At 43.7% G+C, this 20231-nt stretch overlaps 2 protein-coding genes across 3 annotated transcripts; both read right to left on the reverse strand.

The window, feature by feature from the left end:
• Window positions 1-1322: 1322 nt before the first annotated feature.
• Window positions 1323-19038, reverse strand: LOC135366953 (telomere-associated protein RIF1-like). Of its 2 annotated transcripts, XM_064599975.1 has the most exons (32): window positions 18964-19038; window positions 18502-18670; window positions 17756-17856; window positions 17370-17464; window positions 17118-17304; window positions 16492-16584; window positions 16227-16368; window positions 15896-16047; window positions 15754-15823; window positions 15039-15128; window positions 14675-14788; window positions 13338-13477; window positions 13153-13236; window positions 12995-13068; window positions 11778-12048; window positions 10994-11140; window positions 10805-10889; window positions 9932-10095; window positions 9139-9327; window positions 8860-9065; window positions 8694-8784; window positions 8493-8630; window positions 8203-8282; window positions 8049-8133; window positions 7515-7748; window positions 4509-6890; window positions 3705-4022; window positions 3496-3594; window positions 3122-3237; window positions 2805-3021; window positions 2268-2346; window positions 1323-2183 (listed from the first exon to the last, which is right to left on the reverse strand). In XM_064599975.1, exons 2-32 carry the CDS (start codon window positions 18650-18652, stop codon window positions 1972-1974), a joined length of 6606 nt encoding a protein of 2201 aa, XP_064456045.1. In that variant the 5' UTR covers window positions 18653-18670; window positions 18964-19038; the 3' UTR covers window positions 1323-1971. The 2 variants fall into 2 exon arrangements, with proteins under 2 accessions (XP_064456045.1, XP_064456044.1); XM_064599974.1 differs by lacking the exon at window positions 18964-19038 and having other exon boundaries at window positions 18502-18686.
• Window positions 19039-19230: 192 nt separating this feature from the next.
• Window positions 19231-20143, reverse strand: LOC135367575 (intraflagellar transport protein 27 homolog). Its single transcript, XM_064600866.1, has 5 exons — window positions 20069-20143; window positions 19792-19851; window positions 19608-19725; window positions 19404-19513; window positions 19231-19329 (listed from the first exon to the last, which is right to left on the reverse strand). Exons 1-5 carry the CDS (start codon window positions 20069-20071, stop codon window positions 19231-19233), a joined length of 390 nt encoding a protein of 129 aa, XP_064456936.1. The 5' UTR covers window positions 20072-20143.
• Window positions 20144-20231: the final 88 nt, after the last annotated feature.

The raw sequence follows: 20231 nt of genomic DNA on the forward strand, positions 1-20231 counted from the left end.
ACACACTCCTGAGCAAAGCGAAGACATCGCGGAGCTCTGATAACTGAGGTTTTCCCTGGGTTTTCCAAAGACTTTCCTGAGGAATGTTGGCACAGTTCCCCCTGAAATTGGGCCCAGGACGCATACTAAACCCCCCTGTCCCCCACTCCTTCCAGCTGTCCTCTCTCCATCTATCCATATCTCTAGGCTGCCCATAGCCACAGTTGCTTCGTGGTGCTAACACACACACACAAAAAAAAAAAAAGATTTGTGTCCATTCCCATCTGTGATATGGGATTAGCCGTTGCACCTGTGAGCTCGAGAAGAAGGGCTGTGCTCCGATGACTGGGTTTCCTTTGCTGTCGAGATTGCTTTGTATTGAGGGTTACCAGCCCCAGTAACAAGGAAGGGTTGCGCTCTCTGCCCAAATCCATGTTTTTCATTTAATCCTCGAAGCATGTGTGTAACATCGATAAACCCAGTCTTTACCTACACTGTTAAAACAAAGTTACATAGCACGCTCCTAGCCAATTATAATTCAGAATGATATCATTCTGTTTCCTTATTTGCTGAAAATGGGAGGAGGTGCCTATCTGGGACACATTATGCATGTCCCAGATAGGCTCCTCCCCCCCCATTTTGAACAAATGATTACACAAAGATATCGTTCTGAATGGCGGTTGACTAGGAGCGTGCTATGTGGTGAAGTTCTATCTTAACAGTGTAGAAGCACCTAGACATTGCAGACGTGTGACATTCGGGTATTTTGGGGTCATTTTCAGCAATTTCCGAGGTTTAGTTAGGCTTCCTCTTCTGGACAAGGCAACACAGATGACGTACAAATTTTTGTTGAAAGGGTAACTAATTGTTACAGTGCAAACAGAAGCTGCACTGTGGCTATGCCACGGATAAGTATCTGAACTCCAACCATATTTCCAAGACAGCTTGTCATTCTTCCCCCCCCCCCGAGTTTTTTTTTTTTTTTGTTTGCAGCAGTTTCTCTTGCACCAAATTTATATTCAGCTGTGAAAAACACATCAAAGGCTCAGAATTCCTAGAAACTCTGGAACCCTAGTTTTGTGTCACATTATTCACTAATGACGTCACCACGTGGCTCACAGTTTAAAACCATTTAAAACAAGTTTACCAAAATTCCAATATTTCATTGCTAACTTGGCCTTGATCCAGCTAAGCCTTCCTGCTAAACTTGCACCATTGGTCTGGATGGATGAGCAGTACAATTGTGATGGGTAGCACCACAAGTGTAAAGCTGGCTGCTCCATAGGATAGGTTGACAGGTGTGTTTTATGTTACATGAGGCCAATGGACAAAAAAGATGCGCATAAAATGGACAAGTTTATTTACAATGCCTTAGATACCCCTGCATATGTACGAGGCTACCTAGGGGGACAAAAGATCACACATTGTACTGTTGTCACAACAAAGATTCAGGTTAAGCTTTCTTGCATAGACTTTGGGCAGAACCAAGGGAAGGATCACCCCCACCCCCTATTTCAATAGCGAAGCATTTGGTCTCCCCTCCCCCACTACGAGCTACGACAGAGTGAGGCATTTTAACTTGCCACATTTGAAGTAGTAACAGCCGAACCAAAGCTGAAATAGTGTACGGCTGAATGTCTCTTGGAAGGGAAGCCCCAAGGGGCCATGCTGGCTCTCGTTCACTACAACTGCAGTATGTGCAGCAAAGCATTCATTATAAGCAGTGTAAAAGTACACACTCCCGTCACTCACCATAAAAAATAAAATTAAATAAAGAGACTTGCTCCCTGTCCTTTTGCACTTTGGTATTCCGACACCAAGCACTGTGACATAAGCTATTGGACAAGCTGATTGTTCACCGTTAAAATGTTCACAAAAATGTAAATATATCTAAACAAGCTTTACAAACTAGTGGCATTATCACACTATGTAACAAAAAAAGGTGTGGGAGCAACATATCTAAAAACCAGTGAGATGGATGGGAAGATCTAACTAAGACCAAACTTTTTCTGTACAAGCGCCGAGTTTGAGTCCCTGAACAACATTGTCCAACAGGGCGAGCTGTTTGTCGAAAGGAAGCCTAGATATGACTTCGGGTGTCAAATGAATGAGTATATCACATAAAGTGTCCACATCAGCCACAGTGTTGCCCCCTAGTTGAGAATCACGTTTACGTGGCCCTGCTTCGTCTTCTGACGTGGCAACTGTAAGTGAAGAGAGACTTATGTAATTTACTTTTAGGAACAGAGTTTATGAATGGGTTTAGCAACAGAGTGAGCTGCATTTACCTTCTGTTTCCAGCATACCATCACCTGCAGTAGACATGGAACATACTTCCTCAGATCCAGTACTTTCAACATCCCTTTGCTGCAAGGAAAAGGATGATTGATTGATTGATCGAGATTTTATTTTAGCACTGGGGCCTGCCAGTGGCTAAAATACAGTCTCAACATTGTGCTTACAGCCTATACAATGTGCTTAGGAATATGTTTAGTCAAACATGAATTAAGCTAAATCTAGCTAAATTCAGCTAAAATTCAGCTAAAATAAAAGCAGCACACTGTTGCATTACCAATACTTTTCTAGATGAGACAGACAACATCCTTAAACACAATGAGATACAAACAGCAGAATCCAGGAGTACTGGCTAGGGGAAATACAAACACTAGTATACTATAACAAGCAAGAAGCATTTTTTTTTCTCTCTAATTTTTTGCGACACCTACCCAATTTAAAGAGAAAAAATCATGACACCCAAAAACACAAGCATTTAAAGGGGCATCATACGTGATGTCTCTTTGGATGAGCGCAAACTTTGCCAATACCTCACTGTCCTGCTCCTGTTTCCCGTCATTGCCTTGTGGTTTATCTGTATCTGACGGGGATGCAAGCACAGCAAGGTACGTCTGCAATCCTTCTTGCAGTGTGGCCACCTTTGGGGGCCTGACAGGTATAGATAGTGCTTGAGCTGGTGTCAGAGAACTCAGGTCTCCTACTGTTCTCAAGTTCTGTTCCTCAAAGTAGTGACAGAGACCACTTGCCCTATGTGCAAAATGAAAGGTATCAGACAATGAGCAAACTATCTGCCAAATATAAACCCACCCAAAGTCCCAGGTTTTATTAAAATCCCTCGGGTGCTCACCATGTACTGGTAGTGATGAATGGGACTATTTTTTCAATGGGCTCCGAGCAGTGAGTCAACTGTTCACACAGTGGTGCTTGGCTATTTTCTATAACTTCCTCCGCAAGATCTTCCTCCTAGTCAACAGCAAAGCACGAAAAATTACAAACTGTATTTCCCAAATGAGTTTGCATCATTTATTTGTTCAGCATTGCCTAATGGTAGTACTACAGGCAAACCTCAATGTTTAAACAATTATCGTATACACTAGTAAATTTATTTTTGCAAGTTTCTTCAACTGAAGCAAGAGCAAGAGAAGTCCCTTGCCATATTTACATTCTGTTTATTATACTCTGAGGTTTAGTTGTCTACTGTAGTACGGTCGGTAATCTTACCTTAGGAGCATAAAATGAATCCAGCGATTTCCATCTCCTTTTTTGTAACTTGGGTATCGGGCATACGCCTCCAATTATAGGATCGGCAAAGGAGACACACTGTTAAAGAAAAATGATGTGGTTAACAGCAAAGAGTCATGGGTAGCTTTCGTGCACTGAAATATAATCATCAAAGAAAAGAAGAAGAAAAAAAAAAGACAAACATATACCTTACGTCGTGGTGAACGTGTTTCTCCGTTTGACAACCCCTCTTTCTTAAGTATTCCAACGAGGCTCCGAGAGTCTTCATCCCTTACTGTCTCGTGGGTGTGTCTCGCCTTGCTACTGGGGGACAGTTCTGCTACTAGCCTTTTCGCTGCATCCACCATTTTTTGACTGCGTGACAAGGGAGAAGGACACGAAGTCCCTCCTGGCCGTGGGGTTTTCTTCGACGGGGAAGCAGCTCGCTCTGGAGATCCCATAATGCCGGGCATGTTACTTGTGCCATTTGCGGGTGACCCAGCATCACCCATTATCGACACGTGAGACTGTAATTGGAGATTCAGTGTATATCGCATGAAGTTCCACGCTATGTATAAGTGTAGCTGCTGCATAAGATACATCTGTTACTGTGTATTCACATGTGCGACATTCCCCAGAATACTTAGGGCGAGGTGCAAAAGAACGTGCGAAATTCTTCGTGTAAACTTAGTTTGTGTCTCCATCCCTAGATTTGTGACATTCCTCAGACTCAAGGAAATGTTGACTGTTCCCTCCTACTGCTATGTTCATTAAAAAAAAGAAAAAAAGAAAAACTTGTTTTTGTGCACTGCTACCAAGCATTAACCTGCAGCGCATTCACAAGATATTTCACAGCAGACGATATTTTCACACTGTGCGAATGCTCCTACGCGGCGAACCTTCTGCCCAATGAGCTTTTCCCCACCACTCGAATATTCTGTGAGGACGTCACATGTGTGAACACAGTTTTAGCACCATTTTCAAACAGAATAGTTAGATGTAAAAAAACTTACATTCTTGGAGCGAAGTCTGCTGGCAACTGGAGACACATAGTGGAAGGGAAGTTTCCTCTTCTTGGCTCCGCACACCTTTCTAGAGGGCGAACCAAAAACTTGTTCCGCACGAACTAGTTCGTAGGGCCCCGATTCTGTCACGGCGATTGCCTCTGCCGTTTCGGGACAAGTGACAACATGGCTAGCCACATCTTTGTCCTCCATCATTGTCTTGTCCTCCGTAGAAGATGAGTGATCTGTGGTAACCGTGTCACCTTTTTCGAATTGTTCTTGATCACCACATGTGCCCTGCTCTACTGGCCTGTGAATCTCAACTGCATCATCCACAATTGTGCAAATGTCTGCTTGTTCTTGATCCTTGGTTGTCGTTGTTGTTACTTCGATACACACGTCATCTGGCAAGGTGACGCAGGAACTCGATACCGTTTCTTCCATCTTAAATATGTCGTAATCAGCTGCTCCGGGACTAGATGGAGGACTACATTTCGTTAGGCGTGGTTCTGTAGATTGCTCCTTTGTTGGGGTACATTCTGGTGCGCACGACACTGCGATACAACGAGCCACAGTGTCAGCTGCCAATTCAAACTGCTCGCTGCACTCAAAGTTTTGCAGCCCCTTATCATCATTCGCAACATGAAGTGCAACTACATCACGGATGAGAGATACGTCTTCTACTTCTTGTTCCCGAGAGTGCGCCGATCTTGGGTTAAAGCACACTTCTTCCTCAGTCATGCTGCCACAGCACGGCTGAGTTTCCTCAGTTTCACTGATAACTGGGTGGTTTGGCAATTCTTTATCAGCACTGCCGAGTGGAAGCTCATCGTGAATGATAACTTCATACGGTTGTGTCTGCTGGCTCTCGCTTACAAGTATACAATCTTCGGAGGTGCAATCTTTTGTACGCGAGAGTAGCGCGTTGAACTGACGGTCCATGTTGCTGTCGCAAACGCTTTGCTTGCCGTAGACCTGACTGCTGCCTTTGAGGAAGCACACGCTCGACTCTGAAGGGTCGTTGTCTCGCGGCAGTGGGCTTACACCGTCCTCGGGCTGAAGTTCCTTCTCGACGTTACGCAGGCTGTCCCAAGAGGAATCTTGCTCCTGCTTCGGCTCCTCCGCGACGGAAAGAAAATAAGATTTTATGTCCTTGGTACCCGTGTCTGCTACGTTAGCCATCTTTGCGCGTTTTAGCAACACGTCGGACTCCTCTGCTTCCACTACGCGGGCAGATCTCTTCCGGGTACGTGTACTGTGGCGAACTCTTGTGGGGGCAGAGGGGCTATGCAGCGAAGTAGAGCTCTCCTGCGACGACTTACTTTCCCCGTCACTTTTCCACGCGTCGTCGATTAATGAGGAGGTCACGTCCTCGGAGTTATTTTCAGTGGCAGGTTCCATTACATCTGGAGCTTTTGCATTGCCCTGCTCCCCGTCTGCGGCTTTCGGATCTGAAGCGTGCCCTTCTGGACTCATCTCCGTGGGACTTACATCGCCCGTATCTGTTCCCGTTCTCTTCCTCAACCTGTTCGCTGCAGCTTTTCCCTTTTTCATTCTTCTCCTTTTAAGGCTTCTCACATGAAAACGTCCTCTGTGCCCTTGATTCTTCCGCGTTCTGCTTTCGGCGTTTGAATCTGCTGGTGCGTTCTCAAGGTCTTGATGCACACTCTGGCTGTCACTCATGCCTAACTGAGGTTCTTCTGATCCATGCATTAAACTGTCGGGGTTTGTGCGAGAGACGCTTGATTCTGAATTTCCTACTCCTTCCTCGGTACTTTGTTCTGTTGTTGTATCCATTACGTCATGCTTCGGTAATATTACATCGTCCAGGTGTGCTTCCGTGTGTCCCAGATCTACATGCACTGGAGATGCAGTGCTTTCGCTTGATTTTTCTGGTACACCATTACATGCAGCCACATCCAGTTGATCAATACTTCCTTTGGCAAGCTGCTTACTGCTTTCCGTTTCACATTCTTTCTTCCTTATACGTGTCATCTTTCTCTTACCCCGAGGCTTCTGAACCTTCTTTTTCGCTCCTGAGCTTTTTTCTTCAGGCCCCTCTTCTTGGGTTCCCTCTATCACGTCTTCAGGGTCCAAACTTTCAGGCGTGCCGATATCGCCACTCGAAGTAGGTTCTGAAGAAGAGCCCGTGCTAGCCTCCATTGACTGGGAACTCGGAACAATATCATCTTCGTTGAGATGTGCAGCCTCTGCTTCTTCCTCTACTATCACGCTGGGTTTCTGGGCAAATGATAATTTCCTCTTGGGCTTGTGTACCTTAGGACTGCTGCTCCCTGGCTGGCTACGCGGACTCTGCTGACTGATTTTTAAATTTGGATACTGGCTCACATCTATCTTTTTTCCTAACATGACACGAACTTCTGCAGTGACCTGCAAGGTACAAGAAATTTTTTTTCCTGTAGTACACGTCTGCTATAACAGTTGGGGACAGACTTATAGCATAAGAGGTCCCCTTTGTACACACCAAAATTAGAGCCTTAAGTTTTCGGGAAATATTTTTTTCTAAATTCAGGGGGTAAAAGTCGGGTAAATGAACATGTGCTCTAAATTCATGTGAATTCGGGTTAAAAGGCTTTCCGTATGCTAAATTTGGGGAGAAATCGGGCTCAGTTACTCGAACTAACTGTACTGGTTGGGTACAAACGGTGATGTAACTGCATTTGCTCCTAAACAAGTTAGTATGCATTCCTACAGACGTCTCAGTGAGGGCAATTTGCCGGGTAAAAATTGGGTTTCACCCTAAAGAGGCATCCTTCACTTGGGGGTGCAAATTCAGGGAGAAATCAGGTTAAACCCTAAAACTTCAGGCTCTAACCATATTATGTGTAACTCCAATATGTCGGTGAACCCTCCAGCTTAGGATTAAAGAATTAACTGTCATATTTCTAGCTGCTTTTGTCTTGTTTATGGCTTTTCGTGAAGCATTAAATCCCATCTCAGACAAGACGGGGTTGCAGATTATGCTAATACAGCTTGCCATAAGGAAAATCTCACCAAACTAATATTTTCAGGGTCCTGCGTTTCTGGCACAACACAATCGGTGTGCTCGAGGTCAGCTGATAAGGCAACACCAGCTTCTTCAGATGAGTTCGGACTTTCTGCATCCTTGTCTGGTCCAATAGTCACTTTGTCCTCCTCTCCACGTTCCGTCAATTCGTCATCAGAGTCGAGCACGACTACTTCCTCCCGTGCCTCCTCTGCTATTTGATGCGGTTGCTCGGAGATACCCTAAAGAAGAGATTGTAGACTTGAAAATGTACTAAGACACACATTCGTATTTCTTAAACTTAAAATTAGCATCACCGTTACTTCTGGTCAATAACACAGCGATTCAGAGCACAAATTCATTTCTCAGAACTTTGTCACACGTTTACTGTAGCAGACTTTGTACTGTAAACATAGAGGACTGTGTTTTAGGGTAAAACCAGTTCTTGTATGGGAGTTTTTTGTATGAGGGAAACATACATTGCATTAATTGCAGATTTGAACCCCTTAATATATGTCAACGCCACGTAAAAGTCTCATTACCACTGCTTCTGTATCCTGAGTTTCAGAAAATGATGTCATGTTTGTGGCATCCTGGGATAGATTACTGTACAGTGCTGGAAGAGGCCTAGAAAAGAAAATTCAGATGGTATGCACTGTCAATACAATGTCAATACAAAGAAAAGATGTGGGGTACCTCCTCTCTCTGAAAACTTCTTTTTGGTGTTCCGTAAGCACAGCCCGCTTTGATGAAGGAGATTCAATAGCCACAAACTCCTGCAAAAATTAAAGTACCATTACGAATGTCATATTACAACATCCACATATATGTCAGGGGTTAACAGCCACATATTTAAGTTAGAACAAGCTAGAACAAGCGCCTAGAGCATTATCTGTCTCTTTTGAGCTTCGACACTGTCACCGTTAGCAGGGATCCTCGATTTTTCGGTGCAAAGTTTTAGCCTGAGCATCCAAAGTGGTACTTACGTCATCTTTCATCTCTTCCAATCTCAATTTCTTCTGCTTTGGAGTAGTGGGAAGAATAGTCTTAACTGGGAAACAGGGTACCACTGCATCCATTTTAGCTGGCATGGGCAGCCTTGCATCAGGAATGAAAAGGTCATCCTGCATTTTACAATATGCATTCATTCTAGATGTCGCACATCGACTCTTCAAATGGAGAGCTACCTGGGTGGAGCACGTAGCTTGACTCGAAATGCAATCGTCGACAGACACAAAACTGGGAAGAGAACGAGTTCTTGCTTTCTCTAGCACCTCCCTACACCAGTGAACCAGTACAATTTGTAGTCAGGATAAAAGTTTGAGGAAACATAAAATTGTCGGGAAGGCTCACCTAAGTGATGAAGGAACGTTAAGGTGCGTAGAAGCCTGACCGAAGAGTGCTTGCCACAGTTGAGTAGCGCGCTCGTGAATTATTGTGCGCGGATGAAGAATGGCAGACTCGAGCAGCGGCCCCAGCACAGGCAGCAACGATCCATCACGTGGACCAAGGTAGTGCGTTGTCGTGCAGGTCACCAGAGCGGACAATGTCGCCTCTAGCTAACGGATGGAGTAAGCACTTTAACTACGAGGACTAGCATTTGCAAGGTTCGTGTCATGCCGATGTGCTTACCTTAGGATTGACACTGCTTGCGTAGCTCTTGTTGGCGAGCTTGTTCTTTGTGACGGCAAATAGTGGAGCTAATGGTGGTCCTAACAGTTTCAGTGCCTCTTCGATGTGTGTTGAGGCACGCAAAAACTGGAAGAATTCCTGTACCAGGCGTAGCGAATTCTGTGCAGCTCCAAGTAACGCATTTTTCACCTGCGCAATAATATTGCTATCTTGTCACATAGTACATTACTTTGTGGTAGTTTGCAACACTGCTGCGCATAGCCTATGCTCATGACTGATTCTTCTCTACATTTTGAAGCCTGTATACAACAGCATTATGGAAAGCGAGATATGCGATTGTTGTACAAGACAGTAATTTTTTAGTAAATTTCCGCAAGTTGTCACGTGCAACCAAAAGTAACAAAACAGAGGGCGCTGGCAGAATCAGCATAGCCTTAGCTTGCTCTGGCTTCTGAATCACTTACTGTCGGCTGTTTTGCCCAACTCCCCCTTGTCAACATGGGGTTTTTCGTGATTTTGCGAGAGTAAAACATCAGGCGTCTGCCATTCCAATACATTCCTGCAAATTTCTCGAAAAATGCTTATGTATTCTGCAGGACACTTTCATGGTTGCATACCTACAGTATATGTGAATATAATTTTGAGTCACATACCAAAGTCTTCCGACCCGTATGAGGCTGATACGATACAACAGCGCATAGGGAAGGTCCAGATTTCAGACGTCTCATTATATCACGAATCATCCATAACAGGTGCAGGTGCATTCAAACTTTATGAAGGAACATTGACTGACCTCAGAAGATTGTGTGTTGTAGGATTCACGAAGTTTCTGCTCAGCCACAGCTGTTGCTTCGAGGCACCATGCCAATGCACACACATACCAATGCAAGTTTCCCAGTGGGGTAGAGTTCCTCTGCCGAGAGTGTGTGTCCCATTTTGGTGGTGTGACGCCATTCTCTGCAATGTGAGACAGATATGAAAGCATGCATAGATAGACCATTGTGTGTCAAGGTTTTCTGGTTTCCAGAAATCTGGGAGGACGTAGCGCCCATATTGTGACTGAATGATGCAAATCGGGAGCAAAAACAGGTTTTTCTTTCATTTATTAGCGCCGCGAAGCAACTGAGGTTACGAGTGGAGTACAGATGTGGACAGATGGAGAGAGGACAAAAGGAAGGAGTAGGGGACAAGGGTGGGTTAGCATGCATCCTGGGCAGACTTCGGAAGGAACTGTGCCAACATTCATCTGGAAAGTCTACGGAAAACCCAGGGAAAACCTCAGAACCCACCATCTCCCAGCCTTCAGCGTGACCTTGGCTACCGCCACCAAGTGGGACACCTGAACCTGCTCAGACAGACTGGTATGCTTTGCTAGATTTAGCTCTTACACACAAAGCCCTATGCATAAAGCATTGTCATAAGTAGCAGCACACTTTTAATAGAGTAGATTCCCATTAATTCAAACTCCACGGAACCACAAATTTTTGTTCGCCTTATCAGAAATTTACCAATATTACCAGAAGCTGCAATGTTGCATCGGTGTGGGAGAACCCTAATACATAAAGCTCTTAGCTACTCACCAGCCATCTCACTCAACACATTTTTCATTAATATTCTCACTTGCACCCGTTAATATCCCTTATGATAATTGGATTGAATGGCATACCCTTCTTCGTTCCCCTGGCACTTTTGCTGATGTGTTCATTGACGACCACAAGTGCCTCGCAGACAAACTGCACGTAGGTGATGTCCTGAGAAGATTACCAAAGAGGTTTTGGAGAAATGTGATGACTGTTCATGTTCTACACACCGTTATCATATTGAAGCGTAACATACACAACTGATGTTATGTTACCTCTTTCAACGTCGAAGTTAGGCTCGCATAGAGCGCATGGCAGAACACATGGCAAGACGTGTTTGGCTGTGTTGTGGGCACCAGGGCAGCACAGCAGGCAAAGGATATGTACATCCCAGTCCAAATTTTCATTACTCCCTTCTTGCTCTGTGAGAAACCAGGGGGTATCCCACACAAAATGAAATCAAAATGGCAACAAAGATACATGGCCAGAGCAAATACAAAGCCAACAGTTATGCAACCAAACAGAATACAAAGCAAATATACCATAATTACTCACATAATTTGCGCACTTTTGCTCCCAAAAAGAGTCAGAAAAGGTGGGGATGCGCAAATTGTGCAGGAACGGTTGTTACGATATTCAAACAATGCAATAAAATTTCAAAATTCTAGTATGCCGGTCACATAGGCTCTCGGTAGAGCAGCTACTGACGCTATCGCAGCACTGTGCAAGTGCAAATGCAGCATGTACACACGGATCGGAATATCAGGAGGCGCTAACTGTGAATAAGTTCTATGCCCTTTGATCCGTTTCCGGCACTACGTGTGCAACATCAGATGAAACATCAACTCAATTTGAGATTCGGATGTAGAGTTCCATATCCGATTTGGAACACAAAATCGATTACACAGTTATGCACTTCAGTATTTGAATATATTTGCACTGCACTAACTATAATTTTTGCAAAAAATTTGCTCACTGCAAAATAGCACTTGCTTCACAATAATCACGAAAGTTGCCATGTGCCCATAGCTGGAATATAGAGGAAGAAGAAATTCTTACGCTGAAATGAGGGTTTGAAAAGAGATGCTGAAAAGGAAAACGCAAGGCTGCAACCAAGGCTGAGAAGTCATGCTCCAGCTGGTTCCCTTGGTTGACTTCTTGGTTCCGAATGACGCATGCATGTAGGGACTGGGCAAAGCTGGTCCACATAGGACCCAAGGGCACATTGAGGGAGTTGCGATCTAGAAGTGTGATGACACCTTGGGCAAAGTGAAGCCACGAAGAGCTTTCCATCCCCACATCAACGAGACGCCGAAATAGCACCAAATATCTGCCAAAATTTTTGAGAAAGCAAACAACGTTAAAATTTTCACACAATCTGGTTTCACAAAGAACGATCTGAAGGAAGATAATCTTGTTGGGCGGCAACCACTCACAGTGTTGTCTATATACTAGTGAACAGTATTCAGTGTCTTGTCATGAGAATGATGACGATTCTGGCACATCGTTTGTTTCTATTTCTCAAATATGTTTCCGGCACATGAACTCTATGCAACCTCTAAGCTGCACTGACTGAGCTAGCATTTTTATGATTTCCGCAAGCAGAACAGCATGCTGTGGTTCAGGGAGATACAGCTGCTTCATCATTATTGTTGTTAATGCCTCTTGGACCACATTTGCTTAGGGTAATTCACTTGCAAGCTGACATCAAAGAACTTATCATGCTTGTATAATGTGCACGTAAATGCTTCTATAACCCTATTGTTTGCTGCAGTTTCTTTTATTGGTACTTGACCTGTGTACATGACTGAAACCAAAACAGCATAATTTATGTAAAATAAATGCTTCTCTGGTTTGCAATTTTGGCATGCAAACTGGACATTCTCTAAAGCGAGATGTGGAAATTTTGCAGTTATGCAATTTTTTAACCTCCTACAATATTTAGATCGCAGGAATTTTATAGGCAGCTGTGGAACACTTAAGGTTTTTTTTTAGGTTGTTAGATTTCTCTCAGGACCCATCCTCTTTGCCTCCTTTACATCGTCATAGTCCTCGTTATGACAATATTTATTTACTCATACTACTACAGTTCATGAAATGATCAAGCGATTCTGTATAGAAAGTGTCACGCGGAAGTGAGTGCCGTTTCTTTATTGTCCTCGGAGAAAATGAGTATTTTTAGCTGATATGAAACAATTAGCTGAACCTTCAGAGCAAACATAGCAGCTATACTTCTAAAATTATGAGAGTTTATTTCAAAAAACAAGTTTCCTTACTGTGCATCACAGCAAAAGTCATTGACAATAACTGGGTCAAACACAAGCTCCATCAGTGAAAGTGCAGGTGTGCCCTGGAGACAAATTATGAGACAACACATTTGTTAGGCAAACACACGGATGCCTTCTTACATTCACGGCCCAAAACTATAGCTTACATGTAAGACGCCAGATTTCCCGGAGTAATAGGAGTGGGACAAAAGAAGCTTCTCGGGCATCTGGCTTGCCTCCTGCAGCACTTTCTGCATACCAAGGCAGCAAGTCGTTACACCTTGCCTCGATTTGATTCAGTTTATATTCAAAGACTGAATGCCATGCTTGCGAACTACGTTAAGACGCTTACCATGCTTGTAGACGGTGACAGGTGCTTTCCCACTGACTGAATAATTAGCTTGAGTATAGAAGACACAACCCGAATATTCGTGACGCCGTGTGCTTCCATGGCTCGCTGGATGAGAAAGTGTCCGAGAAGGTTGGTGATCTCTGCGAGAATCCAGCACCTCAAACAGTTACCCAATCACTATCACGTCACGACGCACAATTATTTGTGAGACACAAGAAGATGGCGGGCTTTACCAATGCCACCTAGACAGAAGGCGAGCGCAGCTCCGCGTAACGTCATCCTACTCGGATGGACATCGGCCAATCGGAATGACACGAAAGTGGTGTCCCGGCAAAGCAGACGACATGCGCTTTCTTGAAGAGAAACCATCCGTGTAGGCTGACATATCGCGAGGGCGACGGGACATTGGAGAGGCCTTCTCTTCTAGGTGGTGTTCGCTTCACTGTCCACCGAGGAGTAGGCTCAAAGCAAAAAGGAGATGGGATTGTATATACATAGGGAGTGACTCTTTCAGGTTCAATGCCTTTCTCAGATTCGGGGGGTAAAAATCGGGCGCTATTTTTAACTCTGTAATTCGGGGAGAAATCGGGTGATAATTGTGTCTTCGGGTGTTATGGGGTGTTTTTCTTTCTCCTCTTGTCTATTATGTCCTTTCCTAATCTCTCTTTTTTCTTTTTTTGCGGGATCGTGACCTTCCAGCGGTAATCCCCGAAGGCATGGGCAGTGTTGACACACATGTATTGCTGGGAACGTAAGTCACCCATTCTTACACGTGTTACACGTGGCGACCTTTGTTCATCTTCAGTGGAAACGTCACTTGAGGATTTCATAGTGACTGGAATTCGGGGAGAAATCGGGTTTAAGTCGGAGATCAATTTGGGGGGGAATAACCTGAAAAAGTCACTGCCTATATATACATAGGGCCACAGCCTATGGAACAGTTGTGCTGAATGTCCAATGCTTAATGCTCTTCAGTGCCTGCATTGGTGGCTCCATTGGCACTTTGCCATGTTAATTTTTTTTTTTTTTCGGGTTTAACCCGAAGTGATGGTCATGCAAATCAGGAGTAAAAACAGGTTTTACGCTAAAATATGGGGCCCTATACGAAAAAGGGAAAGGCCAATTCAGCCTTTCACGTTGGCATCAATGTAATGACATCTTTCATTCCGCAAGAAGAAATTTTATGCACTTTAGTGCCCCTATACCCTCCACATCCTGTAGATCTTTTCCTGCAAATGCAACAATAACGGATGTGCAGATGCAGATTGTTTCGTGGAAAAACAACCACTTTTACAGTAGGCTGCATTACCCCATCATGTTTTCAAGAAAGCACTTACCATCCTGAGTACTATCCCCTTTGTGCAGAAAGGTGAAGGCACCATGGCAGGCTTTCTCAAACGTTGCAATGTGACGACTAAGTAATGTGATGGGCAACGAGCAATGCAGTGGATCTGTAAAAGTATCCAGAGCCATGAGTGTACCATTACCGTACTTGTACTGCGCAAGTGAAAAGTTTCTTTTTTTTTCTTCCAGAACAACATATTTTTGTAGGTATTCCATCTTGCAATTTCAGTCAGTTTCGTACACAAAAAGTGCATGCAAAGGTAAGCTTTAAATTAGCTATGCTACGAAATAGTGTCACAAAATGTGAGTTAAGAAAGTCTGCTCTCAAAAAGATTTCAAGCACAATCGTGGTCTTACCAATTGGGATGTGAAATATATCTGTCTCGTCTGGTGGTTGTAGAAGACGTAGAAGCAGATGAACACACTCAGTTTTGAGCTCGTGCTTATCTGCATGGAAAATGACATGTGTCACTGTTGATATTTTATGGAAAGTTATTTCGCATTTACCGTGTCAGCATAATACATGTAATAATAATCAATATTGAATTGCATGTGAAAGGGGGCCAAGTGATCATTATATCTCTGTTCAATGGCTGTTCCTGATGAACTGAAGATGCCATGGTAGTAAATGTGGGCTCCTGTACACGATAATGTCTGAGATTTGGTGTGTGATTATCTGCACCAGAAGTTTGCAGAGTTAACTATATACTTATTTAGTTGTATTAATAAATGAGCAATGAGCAGTTGGGGTATCAAGAACAAAGCAGGGGGCCCTGTACCCAAGCATACGTACGTATCTAGTTGCCTTGTGCCTTTAACATTTTCCAGGGAAGGTGAACACTAAAAATTACCATCGCAATTTGCATAGACCCGCTAATGCTCAATGTAACCGTTCATGCCTGTGAAGGTTTATCGCCAGTTCTGTCAAAATTATGCGAATTTGCCAAAGAATTTTTACACCCTGAATTTGGGAAGCAGACCTTTCTGCAAAACTACTGGAGCTGGTTCATCACTGTTTCATAATTTTACTATAATCAGTGCGTAAATATGCTAAACAAAGAAACTTCAGCACCTTCAGAAGATGCATCATCCTTTTCATTTGTGAGAAATGAGATCACATTTTCAAGAAGTGGCAGGCCAACCTAGAAAAAGGAGAACGAGAAAGCAGTCAGAATGTTCAATGTGCCTAGCACATGCCAAAGCAGTGGACGAACCTGCTCAAATGCATCGGGCAGTGATTCTCCCAACCGTCTAGCAAGGTACCAGATTGTGCGCAAGCCTTTCATCCGCACTTGTACCTTTGAAGACAGGGGACTCTTCAGCGGAGTCATGAGCAGCTTCAGAGACCTTGCCAACTTGAGTTTTTCTAGAAAGTCAAAGATTATCTTGTAGTCAGGCTTCGTACAAAATGGAGTCCCCATATGGCTAATCTAGTATGTGCTTGACCTTAGCTCAAATAAAGTGATACTATTTTAACCCTTTACTCTTCACGAGATAGACGTTACTTTCAATCGTGCATTAGATCTGTGCAGCTGACTGGCACACCTGGGTTTTGCGCCATGCTGTCAATGAGTACTTTCCAGGAGTCCAGTGACAGGCAGTGAATGTCCGGGGAAGTTGACCGAAACCCCTTCTCCGCGATCGTCAGGACAGAGTTGATCAATCCGGGAGGGCTCCTGCAAAGTGTCTGCAACAGTAGTGAGAAGGGTGCTGCACCTGCCTTACTGGCACTGACATATATTCTTCACTGTATCAATAACGAGTGTGATTAGATTGATAGCAACAACCGTGCACATCTTAAGGCGCTTACATCGCCCAGAAACTCCACAACGGATGACCAAACATTTAGGGCAGCACCTCCTCTGTCGCAGTTGAACCATTTCAGCAGTGGCGGTACCAGGCGCTGTTAAATGAATATTGAGCAAACATGTTAGTAATAACGCCAACTGTGCTATTCCAGGACGGGTAAAACAGGGCAAAATCGGGTGATTTCTGGTGAAAAAGCAAATTTTTGGCCGGATGACTTTTAAAAATAGCACTCATCGCATTTCAGGCAAACACAAGTTGCCGAGCTCAATTTAGTGCTTGGTGCCAATATTGGTGGATGAATTTGCACTTTGGCAAGTTCATTTTAAAGCTTTTTCAGGGTTTTACCCTAGTGAGGATGATGACGATGATGCAAATCGGGGTAAAAACAGGTTTTACGGGAGTTATCCCTAAAACACAATGCTGCACACATATTTGATGCGAAAATGCGACCTACTTCATAGCATGCAGGAAAATGACATTTTAAATTAGCTTGTCTTGCTGAAAATTTCCTCCATGCAGCGTATGTAACTTTAATTTAAAAAAAACTTATAAAACCATTCTCATTGCCTAAGTTATCTATAGGAGTTGACTTCACTCATAGCTAGAATAGAAGGATTAAAGACTTGCATTTTGTATCGCAGTGAGCATGTGGGCAGCTAGCTTTCTCCGTCCGAGTATGCTTTCCCTTTGAGTCTGCAAAACTGTTACTGCTGCTGCTCGCACATGCTCATCCTCACTCAGCAGGCCTTGGCACATCAGTTGACACCAGGAAGGCATGTTAGATACAAGTTCTGATTCTTCGTAAGACAGAAACCTGTTCAAAAAGTAAGTGGTATAGTTGATCCCAATGTCACCTTTTTTCTCACAAGGCATACTTACAGCGGCATCACGTCGACAAGCTTAACAGCTAAAGCACCTTGCGAGCAAGCTTTAGAAATCAAATTCAAAGCTGCTGAAAGCCAAACCTTTAGATTCTGAAAGCAAACATGGTGAAAAATGTGACAAACATGCAGCAAGGTTTTGGGCAAATAATTAACTCTGGTAACTTCATTTGATTATTAAATTTATTAATGAAATAATGATTACTTAACAATTAAAAATTTAAGTAACTGTGCTAACTGAACCCTGCCCAAAACTGCAACGCCACATCTTGATATGAAATTTTGCTAAGTGTAGGCCATGTAAAGAATCAGATGTCGATTCTACATCAAAAAAGTGTATGTGAGAGCAATGCGGAATGTAGAACTAAATGACTGCATATTCACCTGCTTGCTCATGTGTCTGCATTTTGCTAATGCAAGAAGGGTGTCTACCACTTGTGCGAAGACAACTTCACCTTTTTCCTTAGCAGAGAGCTCAGACAAAGCTAGAAAAGGAAAACTTATTGTTACAAAATTTTGAAAACAGCTCTTCCAATGGTATTCTTAAAGTTTTCAAGAAAAATTCGAACAGCATGCAGATCACGTGAAATACAGTACAGCATGCTGTGCATTTGGGAGCTGGAATAAGTATACCAGTTTCGATGTACGAGCATGTGGGATTTATGCTAATGGAACATACCCCACAGTGTCATAAAGCTTGTAATCTAGTTTGTAACAAGATGGTTATGTGGCACAAGAAATTTGACAAGAGCCCAAGGGTATACACGGCACTGCTTGTCAGTGTGGGTGTGCTACTGGGCAGCACCTGTCTTCGATATGCTCTGACCAAAATGCACTATGCGTAGATACAGGCCAGCTGGTGGGCGAACTCCATAACGAAGGTCTGAGCAATGAGCAAAAGACGTCGTATGGAGGTCTCAATGGGATCCCCAAAACATTGTTATCGTATATGTGATCTCCTCCCATACATGAGAGAACTGATGTTCTGAGTCCTACAGCTGGCCTTTTCAGTGACTTTTATCTTTCACCGTTTTCTTCCTCTCATACACCCGGGCCCCATTCCCAGTTGCCAAGGAGCTTTCTAAGCTAAAAAGGCTCGAAATCATTGTGCCATTTGCATAGAGAACTACCTGTGAGAAAACCGAGAACGTCTGCATCCTTGCTGGTGCTGCAGACGTCACTGTTGATGGTCAACTGCAACTTGCTCAAACCCTGAATTGCATCTTCCTTTAACAGACTGGTTAGCTCTGCTGGTGTCATTGTACTACTGTGCCCGTTCATAGCGTTGGATCTGTCACGCTGCAGTGAAATAACGCGATCGGTAAGTGAGGACACTATGTCAGTCATTGGTAAGCTCACAATGTGTCGTAACTGCTCCATGAAAGCAAAACCCACAACTGGAGAAAATGGTACTGAGGAGAAAATATCCGGGTGTAACATATCCACATGAACTTAGGTGTCTAGCTCGACAATAACATTTCACTTAATACACTGACAAGTGAATGCTAGTATGGAATCTTGTTCCGCTAATGGGGAATCGTGCTAGCTTACTCAAATCTACTTTCATTGCGTCACAGAAGAACAGACTGCACCTTTTTTTATCTAGTTTTCATAGCAACAGTGAAGGAACTCACACCCGCACCTTACTTTCAGGTTTTGGCGCGAACTACTAATCACGTGACTCTGACGGAGACGCCGCCAGCGCCGCCACTCCAGCAGCAGACGTCCCTATTTCTGCGTGCGTGTTTCCCTAGACATCAAGTGTGCGACAGGAACCTGCGGGCCGCTTGCAGCGCAGCGCAAAGATGGAAATTGCGTAATCACAGATTTTTTGATTGGTTTATTCTGTTTTATTGCTTTCATATCACGGTTCTGAAGCTTTCTGCTCTCTCCGTACACAGCTTGTGCCACTCGTTTGCAAGGTAGAAAAAAGGTTCTTCAACACCTTCAGCTTCTTTCTGAAACGTTACGATCGCTTTTAAACAATTATTACACCAAGATATTTGGTGGACGCATGCAATTTGGTACTCACGGCTGAAGATTCGAAGTACTGGAAATTGAAGCTCTTTGTTGTCTCCTGTCCTTTCTTCGACGAGACAACTCGCCGTTCTTTGAGGTCCGTCTTGCTTCCCACAATGACACCTAATTAGTAATATATGAATGTATTTATCGACTGTTTCCACAGTCCCCAGACAATAGGCAGGCGCCATCAGTATAACTATAAGAATTAAATTACCAGTTAGGGAACTCAGGGGCGCACTTTTCTCTAACTTTGATAGCCAGCCGGATATGTGCTCAAGAGATCGATCACTTGTAACGTCAAAGACCGCAATCACTAGAGCAGCATCCTTCCACTGAAAGAGCACAGCAAACTTCTCGCAAAAAAAAAAAAAAAAAACAGAACCGAAAGAGCAACTTACAAGTTCTTGCATCATGTCCAGATAAAGGTCTTTTCCGGAAGAGTCGTAGATGTACAGTTCCTGTAAAAACACATGTTTAAGTGAAAATACTCGCGATTGTTCTAGGAGTACGTGGTCAACTCATACCACGACGTCTTTCGTGTCCGGTATGACCACCTTTTTGGTGCTCATTGCAATGCCTGTGGTCTGCCGATCATGAGCGAGATTCACGATAGTTGTCATACATTGTCGTTATTATATATTCCAGCTAAGCGCACGAAATAGAGCAGCAAATTACCATGGTGTAATTCTTGGAGAAATATGAACGATCATGAGCAAAAACTTGCACCAGCGATGTCTTCCCCACTGTCGAATCGCCTATACAAATCGAGACACACATATCTTATATTTTTTCGGAACGTTGTAGGACAATAAAATTTTTCAAAAATGTGCATATTCAA

The sequence above is a fragment of the Ornithodoros turicata genome, chromosome 8, assembly GCF_037126465.1.
Source record: "Ornithodoros turicata isolate Travis chromosome 8, ASM3712646v1, whole genome shotgun sequence".
In the NCBI taxonomy this organism is placed as follows: domain Eukaryota; kingdom Metazoa; phylum Arthropoda; class Arachnida; order Ixodida; family Argasidae; genus Ornithodoros; species Ornithodoros turicata.

Coding starts and splice junctions, on each gene's coding strand:
- LOC135366953 (XM_064599975.1), bottom strand. CDS start 18,652: ATGAACGGGCACAGTAGTACAATGACACCAGCAGAGCTAACCAGTCTG. Junction 16,585..17,117: donor TGCTCACTGCGATACAAAAT/GCAAGTCTTTAA, acceptor TTCATTTAACAG/CGCCTGGTACCGCCACTGCT. Junction 3,238..3,495: donor ATTCATTTTATGCTCCTAAG/GTAAGATTACCG, acceptor GCTGTTGACTAG/GAGGAAGATCTTGCGGAGGA.
- LOC135367575 (XM_064600866.1), bottom strand. Junction 19,514..19,607: donor GCCCCTGAGTTCCCTAACTG/GTAATTTAATTC, acceptor ATTACTAATTAG/GTGTCATTGTGGGAAGCAAG. Junction 19,330..19,403: donor AGTACTTCGAATCTTCAGCC/GTGAGTACCAAA, acceptor GTAACGTTTCAG/AAAGAAGCTGAAGGTGTTGA.